This window comes from Diospyros lotus, chromosome 4 (assembly GCF_014633365.1).
Source record: "Diospyros lotus cultivar Yz01 chromosome 4, ASM1463336v1, whole genome shotgun sequence".
Taxonomy (NCBI): domain Eukaryota; kingdom Viridiplantae; phylum Streptophyta; class Magnoliopsida; order Ericales; family Ebenaceae; genus Diospyros; species Diospyros lotus.
Window position 1 is genome coordinate 9,273,518 of NC_068341.1, and position 19,244 is coordinate 9,292,761.

Sequence of the window (19,244 nt, forward strand, 5' to 3'; positions counted from 1 at the left end):
CTGCATTTGGGGGCAAAATGGATAATTTGGTTGCCCTGTAAATTTTTCTGTAAGATTTGTTCTGTACAAATAACATGGCTCTTTCAGAATTTACATGCTTCACATACATCAAACTAATGCATACAATTAAATAAGATAATCATTCATTTTTGTTAATTAATTAAATCCCAGTCTATGAATTTAATTAATTACACAAAAAAACATGCACACAAACACATCAAAAATATTATAATTGAATGTTTAAATAATATTTTTAATTTTTTACGTAACATATGAGATTGAATGAGCTTTTCTTTTTCTTTTTATTATTTAAATTAATTTGTAGTAAATAAATTCATTAAAAGAAGTTTTAACAAGGTTTTGGTTTGAATGTAGTGAATTTGCGGTCTTTGATGTTAAAGCATGGTTTCGGCTGTTGCTGGGTAAGAAGTAAGGAGTAAGATCTCCAATCAATTTAATTTCTTATTTTGGACTAAAGCCCAATCTTAGCCCATCGCTACAAGCCCAATTTACCAACTCTATTATAGGCCATTGCCCAGCTTTATAATTGTACTTTTTTGGGCTAGTTGAATATTATCTTTTATAAATCATCTCAATTTTCTGGGTAAATAAGATTGTTGATGGTGTCACTTTCTATTTTCAAAAGTTGAGCCCCATGATAAAAATGACTCAACAGTAGTTTGGCTACTTTACAAGTCTCCTAAATCACAAGGTCAAGGCCCAAATGTACCCAATAATTGAACCCATTTAATATATGTCATCTCAATAGATTGTGTGAATTTATCTTAATCATTTTTTCAACGCGAATCTCCTATATAATAGTATATATAATATTCAACGAGTATGGTACGTTATTTTATTATTATATTCTTGTTACATCATTATTATATTATCTACAAACATAATGGCTAATTTGAGCGTTGAAAGATTTACACGAAAATGAAACACTCTCCCTTCTTCTTTTTTTTTTTGTAGGAATATAATTTAAAAATGTGCTTGAGTTTGAAGATTGCTATGATATTTTCAGATTTAAGAATTACTAAGAAAAAGATGAACAAATTATAAATTAAGTGGTAATAATAATTTTATGCAGCCTTTTCACTTACAATTGTGACTATTTTCTTGACAATAACCTAATGGAGTGGGCGCCTTTTGTTATGAATTGAGTGTGGTGAAATTTACAGTGTAATATTGATTAATGATAGTTGAATAATTATGGAATGAATAACAAAGATTTTGTTGTCATTTGTCATTACATGTGCCTTTTGACTTAAAAGGGTTACACTTTTTAGAAACCAATGAAGTTTTGGTTTAATGGCAAAGTGAATGCTTTAGAAATTTTTAGGTCTAAAGTTGAGTGTAGGTGTTTTTTTATGATTGGATTGATTGTAGTCTAAAATTGTCGTGATGTCTAAAATTGTGGGCTTTTTTAATGGTATTTTGGAAGAATTTTATAAGTTATAGTTAGTCTATTACATTTAGGTTGGGATGTGTAATTGGTTATAATCGAACTGAATCGATCAAAAAATATTAATTAAATCAAATCGACTGATTAATTCTAACTAACCGAAACATAACTAATTGAAATCTAAATAGAATTAACCTAACCGATAACTGATAACTAATTGTGCAAAATCAGTATAAAAACAAACTAATTTGCAGAAATGAAATACTAGAACAACATCTATTGATATAGAAAAATGCAAAACTATTTAAAGACTACAAATCAATTTGTGCAAAAAAGGAAATACAAACGAAAAACCCATAATGCAAATGAAGAAATATCAAGAAACTAACCTCACTAAAAGTCAAAAAAATTGAAAAATTAAAACCCTAACCTAATGTCAATACTAACCTTTGTTTGACAGCCGATCATCGTTGGTATGGGTCAATCATCCAAGCACAAAGAAAGGAAAAAATAAGGAGATGAAGAAGACGATGATTGACGAAAGGCATCGGTCTAGGTCTGACGAAAGGGACAACGATCAACGAAGGGAAAGGTGAGGGGCGACCGACTGCTGACAACAAAGGGAAAGGCGTCGAAGATGGAGGCGACACCAATGGCAACAAATTCAAAGGGTCTCTCTCTTTCTACCAGTCTTGGTCTTTCTTGGTGTCTCGCATCCATCTCGGTCCAATCTTCTAGTTTTAGGTGGGTGAGAGTCTCAACCTCGGGTGCCGCGATGTCAATGTCAACATCAGAGGGGGCGATGGTGCAATCGTGTCAAAGAGTTGAAGGCGATGGAAGGGAGAGGGCGGAGTGAATGGAAGGATCGGTTCGATCCTTCCACCTTCTAATTTGGGTCTTCTCTCCTTTACGTCTCTGTTTGTCACTTGGGCCAAGTGGATATTTTCACTTTCCTTTTATTGTAAATCCAAAACTATGTCATTTTTGTAAGTTCGGTTCAATTATTTTAATTATTTCAAGCAAAAAATTGAACTGAACATAAAAAATCGAACTTTCCAAAAAATTTAACCGAATCAAAAATTTGAAAAAAAATAACTGAACTTATCAGTTCGGTTTGATTACTTCAATTTAATTGAAGTTGGGATCACCCCTAATTACTTTGATGTATAAGAATTGTAAATAAATTGAGATGGATTGCATTTGTAATGTATAGTAAAAATTTATTTAATTGCTTCCCGTGGCTATTGGGACGTGGATAAGTAAGGAGAAATGATCTTATTAAATAAGGCTTTGAATATCAATATATTAATTTGTAATTAGCGATTAAAAATTTCCGTACACTACACTATATTATTTTATAAAATTAATTAAAAATAAACAAAAATGATTAACATATATTTAAAAAATAAAATAGAAAGATAATCAACGTGTTTCTGTCAAAGTCAAACAAATCAGTCAAAGGGAGCCTGACCGCACCATTTTTAGCCTCTTTTTTTTTTTTTTTTTATGATCAAAAAGTGTACAAGATATCACTGGGGACAAGACCCAACGCAAAAGCCAATGACCCGCGAGACACAAAGAATTAAAAAACATACCGCAACAATGACTTGCAAAAATGTTAAAATTCGCCACACCGCAACCACCGAGTCCAATTAGAGCCGGACCCACGAGCATGTGCAAAACCAAACATGAAGGCCCAAAATAAATCCCAATCAGGCCCACGTGCAGAAGCCCAAATAACAACCCCAATCAATCTGGATCCCCCACCCACATCACCGCTGGAAAAGTCAACGAACGACTAAGAGCTCTTTCTTCGAATCCGAGAGCGAGGAAAAAGGACTCTGCACATATCGACATGAATTTTCTTCCTCCTAGCCCCTATTCTGGGTTTAAATCTACACATACCTTTAGGCGCCACCTCCATAGTTGTCAGCCCCGTAGACTTCTTAACAACCACCCTTTTCTTCATAGATTGTTCCTGGAACGCCTCCTCCATAATCCTCTGCACCAATCCAGGCACAACAGGGACAGACTCCGCTCTGGCCGCTTCCTGCTCCCCTTGGACCTCTTTGCTGGGCTCGGCCTCCACATTAACAGCACCCTTCTGTAACTGACGGCACGGCTCCTTAAGAGCTCTACCCTTCTCCTTGCCTCCACTCCCTTCAGTAATATCAGGAACCACCCGCTTACCAGCAGAAGCCCTCGTATCATCCACTGGAACTGAAGGAATTAAATCCTTCTCTCTGCTCTCAGCACCCTGCACATTCGCCTTGCACGAATCCTTAGCATGGCCCAGAACTCTGCAATTCACACAAAACTTGGGCTCAAATTCATAGGCAACCAGTTGGTCCCGAAACTTCCCAGTTGGTAGCTTAATTCGAACATTCCGTATCAAGTCTTTAGAAGCATCCACTTCCACAAGCACCCGGGCAAAGGAGACTCTTTCTAATGTGGCTGTCATTTTATCCGTAGTTATCGGCTTACCCACCTTAGACACTATTTTGCCTAGCGCCACAGGGTGCCAACACTGAATTGGTAAACCAGGTAGGGTAATCCACACCGGAACCGAACAAAAACTGTCCGCATCGAACTCAAAGCAGTTCGGCAGAATTTTCAGCATAAGTGGTCTACCATAGACAAAATACGGGCCTCCTTGAAGGACCCTTTCCCTATCCGCATCATTAGTAAATTTAAATACAAGCCATCCACTAGAGTGAGGAGTATACTGGTATGTAACATTCCAACTCTCACACAGCTTTAGTAAGGCGCCTCTACCCGGAAACTTACCCGCAACGTAGCCCACCAGACAAGAGCCCCATGCATCTTCAATCGGATATACTTCATTCGCCTCAATAGAAACCTCTTTCTGATCAGAATCATACCTCTTCAGCATATGGCCCTGGTCCAGTCGCCTATAATCTTTAAACAGCCCCACCCAAGGGGCCAATTTTGGTCTATCAGCCTTCGCACCCGATGAATCGACAAGAACAGGGGATGATTCCAGAACGGGGGCTGAAGCCAAAACAGAGGAGTCAAAAACAGGGGCTGATTCCAGCTGGGCGTCAGACACGGGAACAGTCGGCATCTGGGCTAGCTGAACCTGAAGCTCAGTTGGAGAACCCTTCTCCACACTGCTCTGTTTTCGACCCACCGCCTCTGGGCCTGAAGCATCAATCTTCTGATGACATGGCTCTGGAACTTCCACCTGGGCAAGCACTTCCTTCGTTTTCCCCACTCCCATAACCGGGACCTCCTGAATCGCTTTATCGCTTCCATCCGCATTCAACCCCAACGGAAGACTGTCCGATGGCTTAATCCTGAATGCCTTCACGACTTCTTCGACTGATGGACCAGTCTCCTTAGCCGCACCCTTTACCTTCTTCCTCCCCATCGAGGACAATGGGAAAAAGAATACCCAGATCCAGAAATAAGGACAGCAACGCCGCCCCTTAACAGCGACTCCACCCACCCAAAAACGCTAAGGAGAGCACCGACGAACCCTGAGAGGAAGCCCCAGGGCAAAGCAAACCCTCGGTGGCAAGTCGCAAAATCAGGAGAAGACGCCCACAGACCCAGATTTCAAACAGCGCTTAAGCGGGAAAAACAAATCTGAAAAAAACCCACCGAGAATCTGCAAAACCCTCGCCCAGAACCGAGATCAGATTCACCAGCGCACACTGCTGTAACCAATAAATCAAGACAAACCCATCAGGAAATCAGAAAACTCACCACGTCCAGGAGCCTCCATACGCAGAAACCATGCTCTTTTGACCCCATTTGATGGGCTGTTTGTCAAATCTTAAAAGTTATAATTTTTAGCTTCTATCTTAAAAAAAAAAAAATAGATATATAGTGTTTGTTTTAGTTTTTAGAATTTTAGTTTATAGTTTCTACTAATTTTTAGAAGGGGTAGAAACTGGTTTTTTCAAAGTTGGGATACCCCACCTTCTACGACTTCTGATTAAACAATTACATTTTTTTTTGACAATTTTGCCTCTATTTTTAACAAAGAATTACTTTTCTATTCACGCAATCAAGGGTCTCTCTTCTTCACCGTCATCTCTATTTTCAAATCTCTTCTTCTCTCTCGCCATCTCCCTTTCTCTCTATATATTAATTAATTTTTTTATAACACTTGAAACTTATATACATATACTAATTAATTTTTAAATATTATTCTATAACTATTAAGGGTATTATGAACAATTATACAAAAATAAGTTATTTTACAGCTTATGTATCAAACACCATAACTGTTTAACTATAACTTCTAATAAATTATAACAAACAAGTTCACAACTTATTCTAAGTTTTAAAAATTATAATTTAAAAAATTAAAAATTATAATTTATTTAATTAAGCTGGAACAAACGGCCGCTCTCTACCAAGCAAGTCATCATCTACCCCCACTTCTGCAAGAGTAGTCATTTTTGTTTGTGCTTTCTTAGGGTGGGTTTGCTCTATAATCTATTTGTTAACTAACTTTATCTTAATTGCACACGAAATTGATACGATATCAAATAAAAAAAATATTAAATAAAAATAAGGTATTGTTATCATGATACAAAAATGTCTTTGTTTAATGGAAAATATTGTCATTAAGTTGCCTATACTTGCAAAAGGAAATAATCAGATGGTGCGAATAAAATTTTATGTAAATATTTTAGTACTTAATTTAGATACTAAAAATAATGAAGCATATATTGAAATTAATATTAGAGATGTATTTTTTTTAGAATGAGTGTTTGCTTATTTATAGAAAAATATAAAAAAAAATTAAGTAATTTAGAATTAAGTTTTTTATAGATAACGTTAATATTGACTTTTCTTAATTTTATTGAGACTGAGATTGTTATGGATGATATCTATCTTTTATAGATAATGTTTATTTTATCATTTTGAGATAAAATTTGTTATGGATGATATTTATTCTAATATTTTGAAATTATTTTAGAATTAATTTTTTTATATATAATTACTTATTATTTTTTTAAAATATTCAGAAGAATTTTTGAATGTCGAAGTTATCTAGTTTGCGTTTGTGTGGGACCCCTCGCATATGAAAAATTTATGCCTCTTAACCCAAAAAGTTATTTTGGGTTTTTGGATTTTTTTGGTATTTTAATAGACTTTTACCTACAACACAATACGTGAAAATATTATTATTTTTTAAAAAATAAAAAACCAAAAAATGGATAAATAAAAAAATATAAGAATATTTTTATAAATATAATTTTTAATATTAAAAAATATAAAAAAATTATTTAATCTAAAAATAAATATAAATTTCATAATACATTCAAACAAATTCTAGTAAAAATTTAAAAATTTATATTAGAGAAAAAAATATTTATTAGAGAAAAAAATTATTTTCATAATATTTTAAAAATATGGAAACGATACTCTAACCATTTATGTGCATCATTGCCTTTGTTCGGGATGTGACGGGATAGTCAAGATGACTGTTTTATACTTTAGTTGAGTGCAAAAGATGAAATTTCTTATCTTAAAGGCCTTCACATATTGTCTCACACACATGAAAAAAATTAATCACGATACACGATAATATACTAAATAAGAGACACAATATATGATGCCCACGGACTAGGTATACTTAAAAAACCGTTTTTCTTTGCTTTTGTAAATTTGGAGAGCAACTCGAAGAAAAGATAAGAGCAAGAATGAAAAGAAGAAAACTCCTCAGTATCTCAGGTCGGTCGGGTCAGGCTTTACAAGTATTTATACCAACCAAATATTATTATAAAAAAGTGGCATAACCACACTTCCACAGCTTTTGTTTTTGCTTTTGTTTATATATCTATCTATTCATTCGCAATTCTCCCACTATCTATTTGCTTATTTAAGCAACTGCCCGAACCCACAGAAGTCATCTTTGGACTCTCGCATGATAATTAAAATGAAAAATATCTCATTAAATAAATTAGTAACAATTATTATACATATTATAATAATATAATTAATATAAATATTTTATTAAATATTATGTCATTTATCTAATTAAATAATTAAATTTAATATCAGATATAATTATATTAATTTGATAAGATAATTAATTACTTTATAAATTCTATTTGATTTAAAAAATGTAAATGATAACTCCTAAAAATTTGAATGAAATACTATTTTTATCTAATGAAATAATTAAATTTAATATTAAATATAATTATATTAATCTGAGATAATTAATTACTTTATAAATTCCATTTGATTTATATTGTTGCCAAAATACAACAATTAAAATTTGTGATGTGTGGGGTCCACTCGAGCTTGATGTCGGGTGAAGTTGGGTTGCCGTTAGAGATGTTGTCACAAGGGAGTTTGCTGTTAAGATGCTCGCCACAAGGATTCGTCTGAAGTTTTCGCCGCCACTAGCCTTTGCCACAAGCTCTTGCCACTAGTCCTTTGCCACAAGCTCTTGCCACTAGCCTTTGCCACAAGCCCTTGCCACTAGCCTTGGCCACAAGCTATTGCCACTAGCCCTTTGCCACAAGCCCTTGCTACAAGCTTCGTCACAAGGTTCGCCACAAGGTTTCGCCACAAGACTTTGCCACTAGCCTTTGCCACAAGCCCTTGCCACTAGCCTTGGCCACAAGCTCTTGCCACAAGCTTCGTCACAAGGTTCGCCACAAGGTTTCGCCACAAGACTTTGCCACAAGCTTCGCCACAAAGTTTTGCCACAAGCTTCGAGCTTCGCCACAAGGTTCGCCACGAGGTTTCGCCTTCGCCGCTAGGTTTGCCGCAAGACTTTGCCTTCGCCGCAAGACTTTGCCTTCGCCGCTAGGTTCGCCGCAAGACTTCGCCTTCATCGCTAGGTTCGCCGCAAGGTTTACCGCAAGACTTTGACCCTGTTGATGCTCAAAAAATGTGTTAGAAGGCTCGCGGGAATCTTCTCCCGCGAAGGCCCTCCGATGCCAAAGTCAGTCTCGGATCCCAATGACTATTCAGGAAAATCGTAAAAATGTATTCAAAGTGACTAGTTTTACCGAAGTTGGAAGTCCTCATTAATGTCCTGTAGTTGGGTATTTATAGGGCACGGATCTCAAGAGTGTCTGGTGCCGACACGTGGCATTTTCTCAATGGGTTAAAGCCAAAGAAAATGGGGAGAGCTGCTACAATGTAGCTGCAGGCACCCGAGCCTTGCGACCAACACTGCCGCAAGGCAGTGACTTCTTGCGGCTGATTGCCGCGAGGCACCTCGCGGCACGCAGCCGCAAGGCTGCGCCTCGCGGCAAACAGCCGCGAGGAACCTCGCGGCAAATTGCCGCGAGACTTTATCTCGTGGCATGCAGCCACGAGAATGCACCTCGCGACAAACAGCCGCGAGGCTGCGGCGCCTTGCCGCGAGGCTGCTGTGCCTCGCGGCTGCATGCCGCGAGACCGAGCCAGCCGCGAGGTTGCACCTCGCGGCTGCTGCTTCTTGCGGCTTCTTTGCAGCCGCAAGTCTTGCCAGCTGGCAGCAACAAATTGCTGCCAGCTTTCTTCCATTTCACTCTTTTTTGATTTTTATTCTTTTTACATGGCACAACAATTTAAAAAATGTAAATGATAATTTCTAAAAATTTGAATTGAATATTATTTTTATTATTATAAATAAGGGGTTTGGTCTTATTTTTACCCAACACATCAATACATTACCATTGAGGTGGAGGAGAAGAAATCAAATTATAGGTGTTTCGTCGTCAAGTAATTCTTTTTATAGTTTAATTTCTGATGGATGTATTTTCCTTTGTTTAAAGTTGTTTAATTTTTGTATTTGCGTAAATTAATTGTACGTAAATAATTAATGAAATTCCACCGAATCTGTTCGGTGGGTGGATTGGCCGTGAGTCTTTTCCACGTCGCCGGCGACGATTAAAGAGGGTGTTGGGCTGTGTGCTTCTCCTCAAGGTCGGACCTTTCATGAGGCCCATGAGGCAACTGCCTCAGGGCCCATGAAAATTTAGTTATTTGGGGGTTCATAAATTGGAAACCCCCTTTTTGGTAAGGGCCCAGTCGCCTACGAACCACAGTCTACCCCTTCTCATTGCAAAGCTTCATGTTCGCTATACCCTTTCTCGCTTTCGCTACCCTCTCTCGCTCTATCACTCTCTCTCCATTGCTCTCGTCCTCACGCCTCGCCTTCGCAGTCGGTGGCTTGCCTTCGCCCTCGCTCTCGTCTCTCTCTCATTTTCCCGCTCCTTCAAATCGTCGCCATTCGCCCTCGCCAAGCTCGCCCTCGCTTTCTTGCCTATTGCTGCTTGATCGACGGTTGCTCGTCCTCATGGCCGGTCACTGGTGGCTCGTTGCCTTACTCAGACGCTCTTCGTCGCTTTAGCCTCCAGATTCAATCTCTTTTCTCCGCTCGCGCTGCCTCAGATCGGATAATCAAATTCAATCTTTGAAGGAGATCTGTTTCTCCAAAATCCAGATCTGCTTACTGCTTAGCTAGTTTAGCTTCAATGAATCAACTTTAACGATTACGATTAGTTTATCTTTCATGAATCATTTCGTTTTTCGTTTATGATGCATTGGGAGATTTGGATTTTGTGATAGCTATGTCTATTTTATTGATGTTGGCGGAATACTTGATTATGTAAACTTGATTTGATATTTTGGTTTCAAAAAATGTACATAGAGTAGTTTTTAATTATTAATTTAGAAAATTTTTAATTTTATTAGTTGATATGGGGGCATTTTTAAATTTTGTCAGAACCTCCAAATCTCAGGTACGGCATTGCTTCTCCTCCGGTAGTGACTGTAACAGTAAGCACTGTATCAGTGGTGTGCGATGGGGATTATTGAACCGGTATAATGGGTGGCCGGAAAAAGGATCTACCCTGTCGTGCACGTTGCCGGCGAGCGTGGGATGTCGGTGGCCGTGGGTTTCTGTGCTCCTCCATGGCCATCGTTTCCTGTTCTTCGCACGGCGGTGACTGTCGTGGCCGGCCGCAACCGCGATTTTTCCGGTCGCCTTACAGGATGCCGGTCGTGGGTCGCTTTTCCAGTGGCCGACGACAGTCAAAGATCCTCTTCTTCATCGCGCGCAAATCGACGGCGTATCCGCCATGGCTAGGAAGACCAATCGATCACGGCCTTATGGGCTTCTGCCGCCGTCGATCATTGGTCTTCATCATCACCGTCGATCGACCGATCGCCTCTTCCATGGCAGTGGTATCGCGGCCGAACGATTCACCGTTGTCATTCCTGCCGCTCGCGATGGCCATGGGGATTCTTGTGGTCTTCCATGGCTGTTATGATCGGCGAGTCGTCGGCCTTGGTTTTCCGATGACCGACGACATGATGGTGTCGATGCGAGTCGCTGATCGGCGGCGGTATGGCTGAGAGGAAGAAGACGATGGGTATGATGCTGGGATGTAACTTCACCTAATGATTAAAAGAACAGCATAATAATTTTAAGATAAAACAAAATTTTAATTGAGAACTAATTATTAGAAAATATCATTTTTTTCTTGTAATCTTTATATTTTTTTCTGCTTGCTTTCGTCTTCTCTGCGCAAAACCAAACCCTACCCTAAACCCCGAACTTTCTTCCTCGTTCAGGTGGAGAAGAGTGGACTGGACCGCGAACATGGCGCATAGCCGTCAACGTGATTTCATGTTTTGTGAGCTTTGTGGAACGATGCTCTCTTTCAAATCGCGCAAGTATGCGCGGTGCCCTCTCTGCAAATCCAAGCGAAGCATGAAAGGTTTGGTCGTGTACCCTTCGTCTTCTTACTCTTCTTCTTAGATAATTAACATTATTATTGTTATTACAATTGTGATTTTAGTTCTGCAAATTCGGCAGCATCTTTCAGAAGCTATAGGCTTCCTTCGTTTAATCATATTTGCCTTCAGATGGCTCTTAAGGAAGTTTCTCGATTTTTCCTTTCTCATTGGATTTTTTTATCTATTAGTGTTGTTTTGTTTATCTATATTTGTTCAACCTATATAGAAAGTTCATTATCAGTCCAGACTCAGCCAGACCATCCAGTGGTTTGCTCAAAAATATTAAACATGAAGGATAGCATATTGAAAATCATGCTATCAATAAGTTGAAGAAAAGAAAGGGGAAGATTTCTTATCTTTATCAAGCAATGCCCATCTGTGCTTGATGAGTCAGGTTGATGCTACCCATGCTAAGATATTCATTCTTCATTCTAAATATTTGTGAAACGTCATATTCATAAAATTGAAGTATTAATTTTCTGCTTTTTTATTCGAAATCACTGGATGTCTGATTGCCAAAATGCTACATTTTTTCATATGTTCTAATGCGTGGGGAAGACATGAACTGAATTATCAGTACTTCAGTATGGTGGTCACGGGGCAGTTTTCCATCTCCTTTTGCTTCTTCGTTTAATCCTTATTAGCTTGTCTATGGACCCAAGAAAGAAACTACTTTATTTATTTCCTTTGCTTTTCAGGTGGGAGAAAGATCTCTAACCTACCTTAGAACCATATATGATGTCATAATCAGGATTTCTTACTTGTCAACAAGACATAAAAGGAGATTATTGAAGTAAATAGAACACTACATTAGAAACTTGATTGGAGAACCAATTGAAGAATATCAGAAACTGGTACAACTTGAGGTATAAATGTGAAATAAAAATAGGTTGGAATTGGTATTTAGTACCCATTTTTTATATTTTGTCAAATCAGTACTTTATTTCTTCCTTCCCCCTTCCTTTCTGGGGAGGAAGGAGCAGTATAATTGTCATTGGCATAGTGGCCATGGACTTTTCCGTATAATGTATGTGGAGTGTTTTGTGTTTCTTTAAGTCAGTCAGTCTCTAGTTTACCCATAAGTTAACAATGGTATTTCCTTGAATGTTGAATGAGTTCTAAGTGTAGTGTGGAGTCACTTTATCAATCCTCTTGAATTATGCTTACAACTGTTTTACAAGTTTTGACATGATATTTGCATAGTAGTCATAATTTGCCTCAAGCCAGTAGTCTTCTTGTTCCATCATCCCTTCCATTCATCATTAAGCAACTGTCCTGGTTTTCAGATTTTGCTGGAAAGGAAATAACTTATACCTTCACTGCCGAGGTATGTCCTTTATTTCAGTGTTGTTCAAGTTCACATATCAGAATTACCTAATGCTGTATATTTCTAGCTTAATTGCCTTCGGAACTTGCAAATTATTAGCTACATGAACTTGGCATATGTGTGTAGAGGTTAGTATTGATATTTGACGTGTTACTAAGAAACTGTTTAGACATGTATGACACCAAAAGTTTCAGAGGTTAACTGAAGAAAGGATGGGGCAATTTTGTTGGAGGGAGGACTTGTCTAATTGTCTTATTATTTAAGGAGGGAAGGGCATTCTATTGATTAGTGGAAGTATGAAATTGGCACTCTGTTGATTAGTTGAAGTATGAAATTTAGAAGTGCAGAGTCTTCCACTTGAAAGTGCCTTTTGCTTCTGCTGGTTCTTTTCCGGACTGCATTCATTAATTTAATGAGTTAGCTTGCAGGTGGCTTCTTTTTTGTCTGTAATAATAAACAAGATTGAGAAAATTTCCAACGTGTGTTTATTTTCATGCAACAATTAGGGACTGCAGCTACATAGTACATACAACTCTTCCAGAGATCTGGAAAAGAATCAGCATAAGCAAAAGGCACTTTCAAGTGGAAGACAACGCCCTTGTAAATTTCATACTAAAACTAATCAATAGAGTGCCCTTCCCTCCTTAAATGTTTGCTCCTGCCTCTTAGTAGTTCACAACTCTAAATAAGACAAGTGCTGCTCCTTCCTCCTGTACCACATTCCAACCCCCTTTTTGGGGAGCAGAACGCCTGTCTTCCACCCACACCATCTACTATTGTTACTGAATCGTGCTCAAAAAGCCGCCAGCAACAATGTGAATGAAAGACTTCATGGTTCCAAGTTGCATACAACTTAGCAAACCTTACCCCCACTAGGTGGTGGTTGGCTACATGGATTCATGGCTCACAACTCATTTCTATCTATGGCCATACCTTCTGTATGATTCTTATAACAATGCCAAATTATTTTTGCTCCGCCACTGCTTTATATTCCAACATTTGTTTGCCATGTGCCATCCCACTTTTTTATTTGATTATCTGTCAAATTAGCTCCAAAGGTAGCCTAGACTTCAACCCAAAAAGATCACTTTGAAGGGAGCTAATTGCTTGCAAAAGCCTTTGAGCTGAGGCCCTCATGACCCTATATTATTATCACAGGAACATCCTTTTCTTGGATGATGCTTTCCTCAAAATCTCTCTCAGGATTGCCCCGCCCTGCACTAGCCACATAAAACTTCAGAAGTAAGAACTGCCAACTCACTCACCATCCAATCTTGCAGGACTGCCAGGAAAAATGCCTTTCTTTCTGCCAAAATTTAACATGATATGCCCACTCTCCATATACGTTGAACTTCTAAACATTTGAACAAGGGAGGTTGCGTAACTTCTCCAACCGTACTAGTTGGGGATCTGCAGACCTGTTTTGATTAATATTAAACAATGCAATTACGTACCTTATCATATTACTAACTATATCAGGGACTTAATGATATATGGATGATGGCAGTTGGAATGTGATAAATCATAGTAAATTGCAATTTAACCTTCTCCATCGACAAATTACATGTATAACGTGGGGTCATATTTCTCATGTGCCCGTCTCTGTTATTTGCAGGACATTAGAAGGGAGCTGGGCATAGTATCACTAGATGAAACTAATGAAGAACAGCAGAAAAAACAAATGGTAATTCATGTAATGAACTCATTCACACGGTGTTGCAGGTGTCACTGACAATAATGATTTCATGTTGAATTAATCTTAACAGGATCACAGCGTTAAATGTAAGCAGTGCCACCACCTGGGGCTTTATTTCATTACTAGACAGGTAATCATCCTCCTTGCAGTTGTTAGTGTGCATTTGTTTCCCCCCCCCCCCCCCCCCCTCAACGTCTTCTGTTTTGTGTATTATTCCCAGATTCGATCTGCCGATGAAGGACAAACTCTTTTCTATGATTGCCCGAATTGTGGATATAGTTACAATGAGAACTCATGAAATCAAGAATGGGTGGTGTGGTGATATATGCAGTGCATACAATGCCACGCGGGAAACACATGCACTGGGGTATGAAGATTGGATCCAGCAGAACTTAGCCAAGGTCGTTAGTTGTTCAGTCAAAGTTTGTTTTCTTTTTTTAATTGAATAATCCCAATTATGCTGATCTTCAGCAGAGACTGGGTCAAGTTGTTTCCTTCTTTTTAGCTTTGCTGTTATCTTTTTTTTTTTTTGGCTATAAATATAGCTTGAAGTGAAATAATGAAGTATTGAGAATCAATTCCCACATATTCTACTATTTTCTTCCTCAACTCTACTTCTTTTGCTGCCCTCTCAAATTGATACGCATCATGTGGTTTATTTTTGTCAGGTCATTTGGGATTTTGGTTTTCTTCTCTAGACTCAAAAGTGTACTTAAGATGAATTTGACGATCTTCAAGTTCCTTGCTAATTTGAAAATTATATTACAACAACATATTCAGTCTTTATCCCACTATGTGGGGTCGGCTACATGAATTCTAGACTTCCATGTATTTCTGTCTTTTGTCATATTCTCATTTAGATCCATATATTTCATATCAAATTTTAATATCTCTCCCAAAGTCTTCTTGGGTCTACCTCTACCTCTTTTTGTGATTAATTGTTTCATTTCATCAACTCTCTTCACAGAAGCGTCTCTTAGTCTCCTTCTCACATGACCAAACCATCTTAGTCTAGTCTCTCTTATCTTTTCCTCGATTGGCATTACTCCTACCTTATTACGAATAACTTCATTTCTAATTTTATCCTTTCTTGTATGTCCGCACATCCATCTTAACATCCTCATCTCCGCTACATTCGTCTTTTGCTCATGCTGGTATTTGACTGCCCAACATTCTGAGCCATACAACAAGACTGGTCTTATAGTTGTCCTATAAAATTTTTCTTTCAATTTTAATGGGATTTTACCATCACATAACACCCCCGATGCATTTTTCCATTTTAGCCAACCTGCCTTAATTCTATGTGCGACATCCTCGTGGATTTCTCCATCTTTTTGAATCACTGATCCCAAATATTGAAAATGGTCTTTTCTTTGTAAGATTTGATCTTCTAATTTTATTATAACATCATCCACTCTTGCATTTTTACTAAATTTGTATTCCATATATTCTGTTTTCTTTCTACTTAATTTAAATCCCTTATATTCTAAATTGTTTCTCCACAACTCAAGCTTAGTGTTCACTCTTTCTTTTGTTTCATCCACCAACACTATGTCGTCTGCAAATAGCATACACCATGGCACATTTGTCTGAATATCTTTAGTGAGTTCATCCATTACTAAGGCAAATAAGTATGGACTTAGTGCAGAACCTTGATGGAGTTCTATTGTAGTTGTAAATGGTTCAGTATCCTCTCCGCATGTTCTGACCCTTGTCTCTACACCATGATACATGTCCTTAAGGGCTTGTATATAGGCTATTTTGATTCATTTCTTCTCTAAAACCCTCCATAATACTTCTCTAGGGACCCTATCATAGGCCTTTTCTAGATCTATAAACACCATATGTAGGTCCTTTTGATGATCTCGATACCTTTCCATTAGACGCCTAAGTAAATATATAGGTTCCATTGTTGACCTACCAGACATGAAACCAAACTGATTTTCTGACACATTTGTTTCCTTTCTGAGCCTCTACTTTATTATTCTCTCCCAGAGTTTCATGGTATGACTCATTAATTTAATTCCTCTATAATTTTCACAGTTTTGAACATCTCATTTGTTCTTGTATATAGGAACCAAAGTACTCTTCCTCCACTCATCTGGCATCTTTTTTGATTTAAGGATGACGTTAAATAGTTGCGTTAGTCAGGAGATGCCCTCTTCTCCCATGCATTTTCATGCTTCTATTGGTATATTATATGGTCTCATTGCCTTATGATTTTTCATCTTTTTTAAAGCTTGCCTTATTTCATTTGAACTTATGCGTCGATAGAATGTGTAGCTCACATTCCCTTCGGAGTTACTAAGGTGTCCCAACCTAACTCTTGTGTCACCACCATCATTAAATAATTTTGTGAAATACTTCTTCCATCTCTCCTTAATCGCTCCCTCATTTACTAAAACATTTTGATTGTCATCTTTTATGCATTTCACTTGATTTAAATCTCGTGTTTTTCTTTCTCTTGCTTTAGCTAATTTATATATATCTCTTTCTCCATCTTTTGTATCAAGTCGTTTATATAGATTCTCATATGCTTTTGACCTTGCTTCACTAACAGCTCTTTTTACTGTTTTTTTTTGTTTTTTTATAATTTTTTTGATTTTTTTCATTGTTGCATTGATATACTGCCTTATAGCAAGTTTTCTTATTTTTAATTTTCAATTGTACCTCTTCATTCCACCACCAAGACTCTTTAAGATTAGGCGCTCTACCATTTGTCTCTCCAAGGACTATCTTTGCCGTGCTTCTCAGAGCATTAGCCATTTATTTCCATATTTGGTTTGTCTGTCTTTCTCCATTCAATTCCCTTCTATCCCTTAATTTTTCTTTGAAGATTAGTTATTTTTCCTCTTTTAAATTCCACCACCTGATTCTTGGATTTTGTTGTTTTATGTGATTTTTTCTCTTCCAATTTCTTACTTAGACGTCAAGTGCTAAAAGTCTATGTTGAGTAGTCAAACACTCTCCCGATATCACCTTATAATTACTACAACAATTTGAAAATTATATTATATTTGATAATTCGTTTGTTCGTCCGGCAAAGAGACAGACGCATTACTTAAATAATAAATGGGGAAGGAAGTAATCCAACAGTATTTGTCGGCAAAAAACAGGAGCGCCTTTCTCCATCGCTTTCAAAATTCAATTTGATTTAAATTTCACAAATTGATTCTTGAATTTTGTTTTATGTGATTTTTCTCTTCTAATTTCTTATTTGGACGTCAAGTATTAGAAGTCTATGTTAAGTAGTCAAACACTCTCCCAGTATCACCTTACAATTTCTACAACAATTTGAAAATTATATTATATTTGATAATTCGTTTGTTCGTCCGGCAAAGAGACAGACGCATTACTTAAATAATAATTGGGGAAGGAAGTAATCCAACAGTGTTTGTCGGCAAAAACAGGAGCGCCTTTCTCCATCGCTTTCAAAATTCAATTTGATTTCAAGATCGGTGGCTCTGGCTGGATGTGGACGAAGGATGATGGACGGCCACACAAAATCCGTCGTCTCTCTCTCTCTGGATCTGTTTGTAATTATTATTATGTATGTATGTATGTAAAATTGAAGTGTCAGATTATGAGGGCCAGAGGCCATCCATACCTGTTACCGTCTAGCCAGCCCGGTTCTCTGTTGACCTAATCCCACCTGCACCCATCCTTCTTCCGTTGCCTCTTTCCCTTTCTCCCAAGGCAACCTTAAATGTATGTATAAACCTCTCTCTCTCTCTCTCTCTCTCTCTCTACGTAGATACATATGCTGCATATATTTCTCTCTGCACAGAGAACCAAATTAAATTATCTTTTTACGTCAAGGTAAGTTGAATGTCACGTGCAATAAATAAGTTATTTTGTAAATTTATAAGTTTTGTTTTTTTCAACTCACATTAGTTAGGGTTAAAAGACTCAAACTCAAATTGAGTATTTTGGTATGTTTCGTAAATTTAAGTGTTTATTTTTATTAAATAATTATAATTAAAAATTAATTTAATTTATCAATTTAATCTAAATAATTTTACGCAATTAAATGTAGAGGCCAACCTTAAATGGAATGAAATTTGGATGCATTTACTATAACATGACATAAAATTTATTGAACGCAAATAAATTGAGAGAGAGAGAGAAAGAGCATATGAGCTCCATGAAAAGGTGAGATTCACACACCCACACTGCTTTGCTATCCCGTGACATAGTCAACAAATCATCCATCTTACCATACAAAGCCTCAAAAGCAAGATAATAGAGAAAACAGGAGGTTGGATGGCTTGAAAGTGAATTGCAAGAGGTGAAAGTTACTGCTACCTACCAGACCAAAAAAAGAAAAAAAGAAAAAAAAGGGAAAGGCAACTGAAAAGGAAAGCAAAACGGCCCGTGTCCATATCTTCCTTTCCGCTTCTAAATTAATGGCTGCATGTAGTAGTACAACATCCCCTGGACCATACGCCAGAGTTGCTTTTGCTAATAGCAAAATGTCCTCTTATTTTATAAAAATCACAGTAAACACCCATGGATATTTCAAAATCCAAAAGGCCTATGATGATATTCAACTAAATTTTATATTGTAAGATTTCTGTTGGTTTGGTTCAATTCTTTGAACTCCTCCTCCTCCTCCTGTGACTTGGGTGGTTGAGCTTTTCAAAATGATCAAATTGACTGTGTTGGTTCAGCTTCAACTTCATTATTCTTTTTCTCTTTTTAAATTTCCATCTTTTAAACAAAATTATGCATGTTTTCCTTTTTCTTGGATAGCTAGCTAACAGGACCATCATCATTGACATGAATCTATTACCAATTCCAAGTGAAGTCTAATATAAATTTACTTGGTTATTCCACTCTTATCTATTATTATTATTATTATTATTATTATTATTATGCTTTTAAAAGAGGTGCAGTGTATTTATGTACACTTTAGTTGACTATTAATTTATGGGCTCTTTTCAGTTCATTCATTCCACATATATATATAATATATATATGTATATATGGTTAATAATATAGATTTCATGGAGGCAATCTGTTGTAATTTTCGAAAATTAAGCATGCTTAATGTAATTTCCAAATGTCAAAATCCGAACCTCAAGATA

At 37.2% G+C, this 19,244-nt stretch overlaps 2 protein-coding genes across 3 annotated transcripts; one reads left to right on the forward strand and one right to left on the reverse strand.

Moving 5' to 3' along the window:
• Positions 1 to 2,927: 2,927 nt before the first annotated feature.
• Positions 2,928 to 5,189, reverse strand: LOC127800160 (uncharacterized). Its single transcript, XM_052334617.1, has 2 exons — positions 5,138 to 5,189; positions 2,928 to 5,039 (listed from the first exon to the last, which is right to left on the reverse strand). The coding sequence occupies exon 2, from the start codon at positions 4,797 to 4,799 to the stop codon at positions 3,207 to 3,209; it is 1,593 nt and encodes a 530-aa protein (XP_052190577.1). The 5' UTR covers positions 4,800 to 5,039; positions 5,138 to 5,189; the 3' UTR covers positions 2,928 to 3,206.
• Positions 5,190 to 10,618: 5,429 nt separating this feature from the next.
• On the forward strand, positions 10,619 to 14,782 carry LOC127799635 (uncharacterized). Of its 2 annotated transcripts, none has more exons than XM_052333840.1 (6): positions 10,619 to 10,767; positions 10,970 to 11,115; positions 12,421 to 12,461; positions 14,077 to 14,145; positions 14,228 to 14,287; positions 14,378 to 14,782. In XM_052333840.1, exons 2-6 carry the CDS (start codon positions 10,998 to 11,000, stop codon positions 14,453 to 14,455), a joined length of 366 nt encoding a protein of 121 aa, XP_052189800.1. In that variant the 5' UTR covers positions 10,619 to 10,767; positions 10,970 to 10,997; the 3' UTR covers positions 14,456 to 14,782. The 2 variants fall into 2 exon arrangements, with proteins under 2 accessions (XP_052189800.1, XP_052189802.1); XM_052333842.1 differs by having other exon boundaries at positions 14,489 to 14,782.
• The last annotated feature ends 4,462 nt before the right edge of the window (positions 14,783 to 19,244 follow it).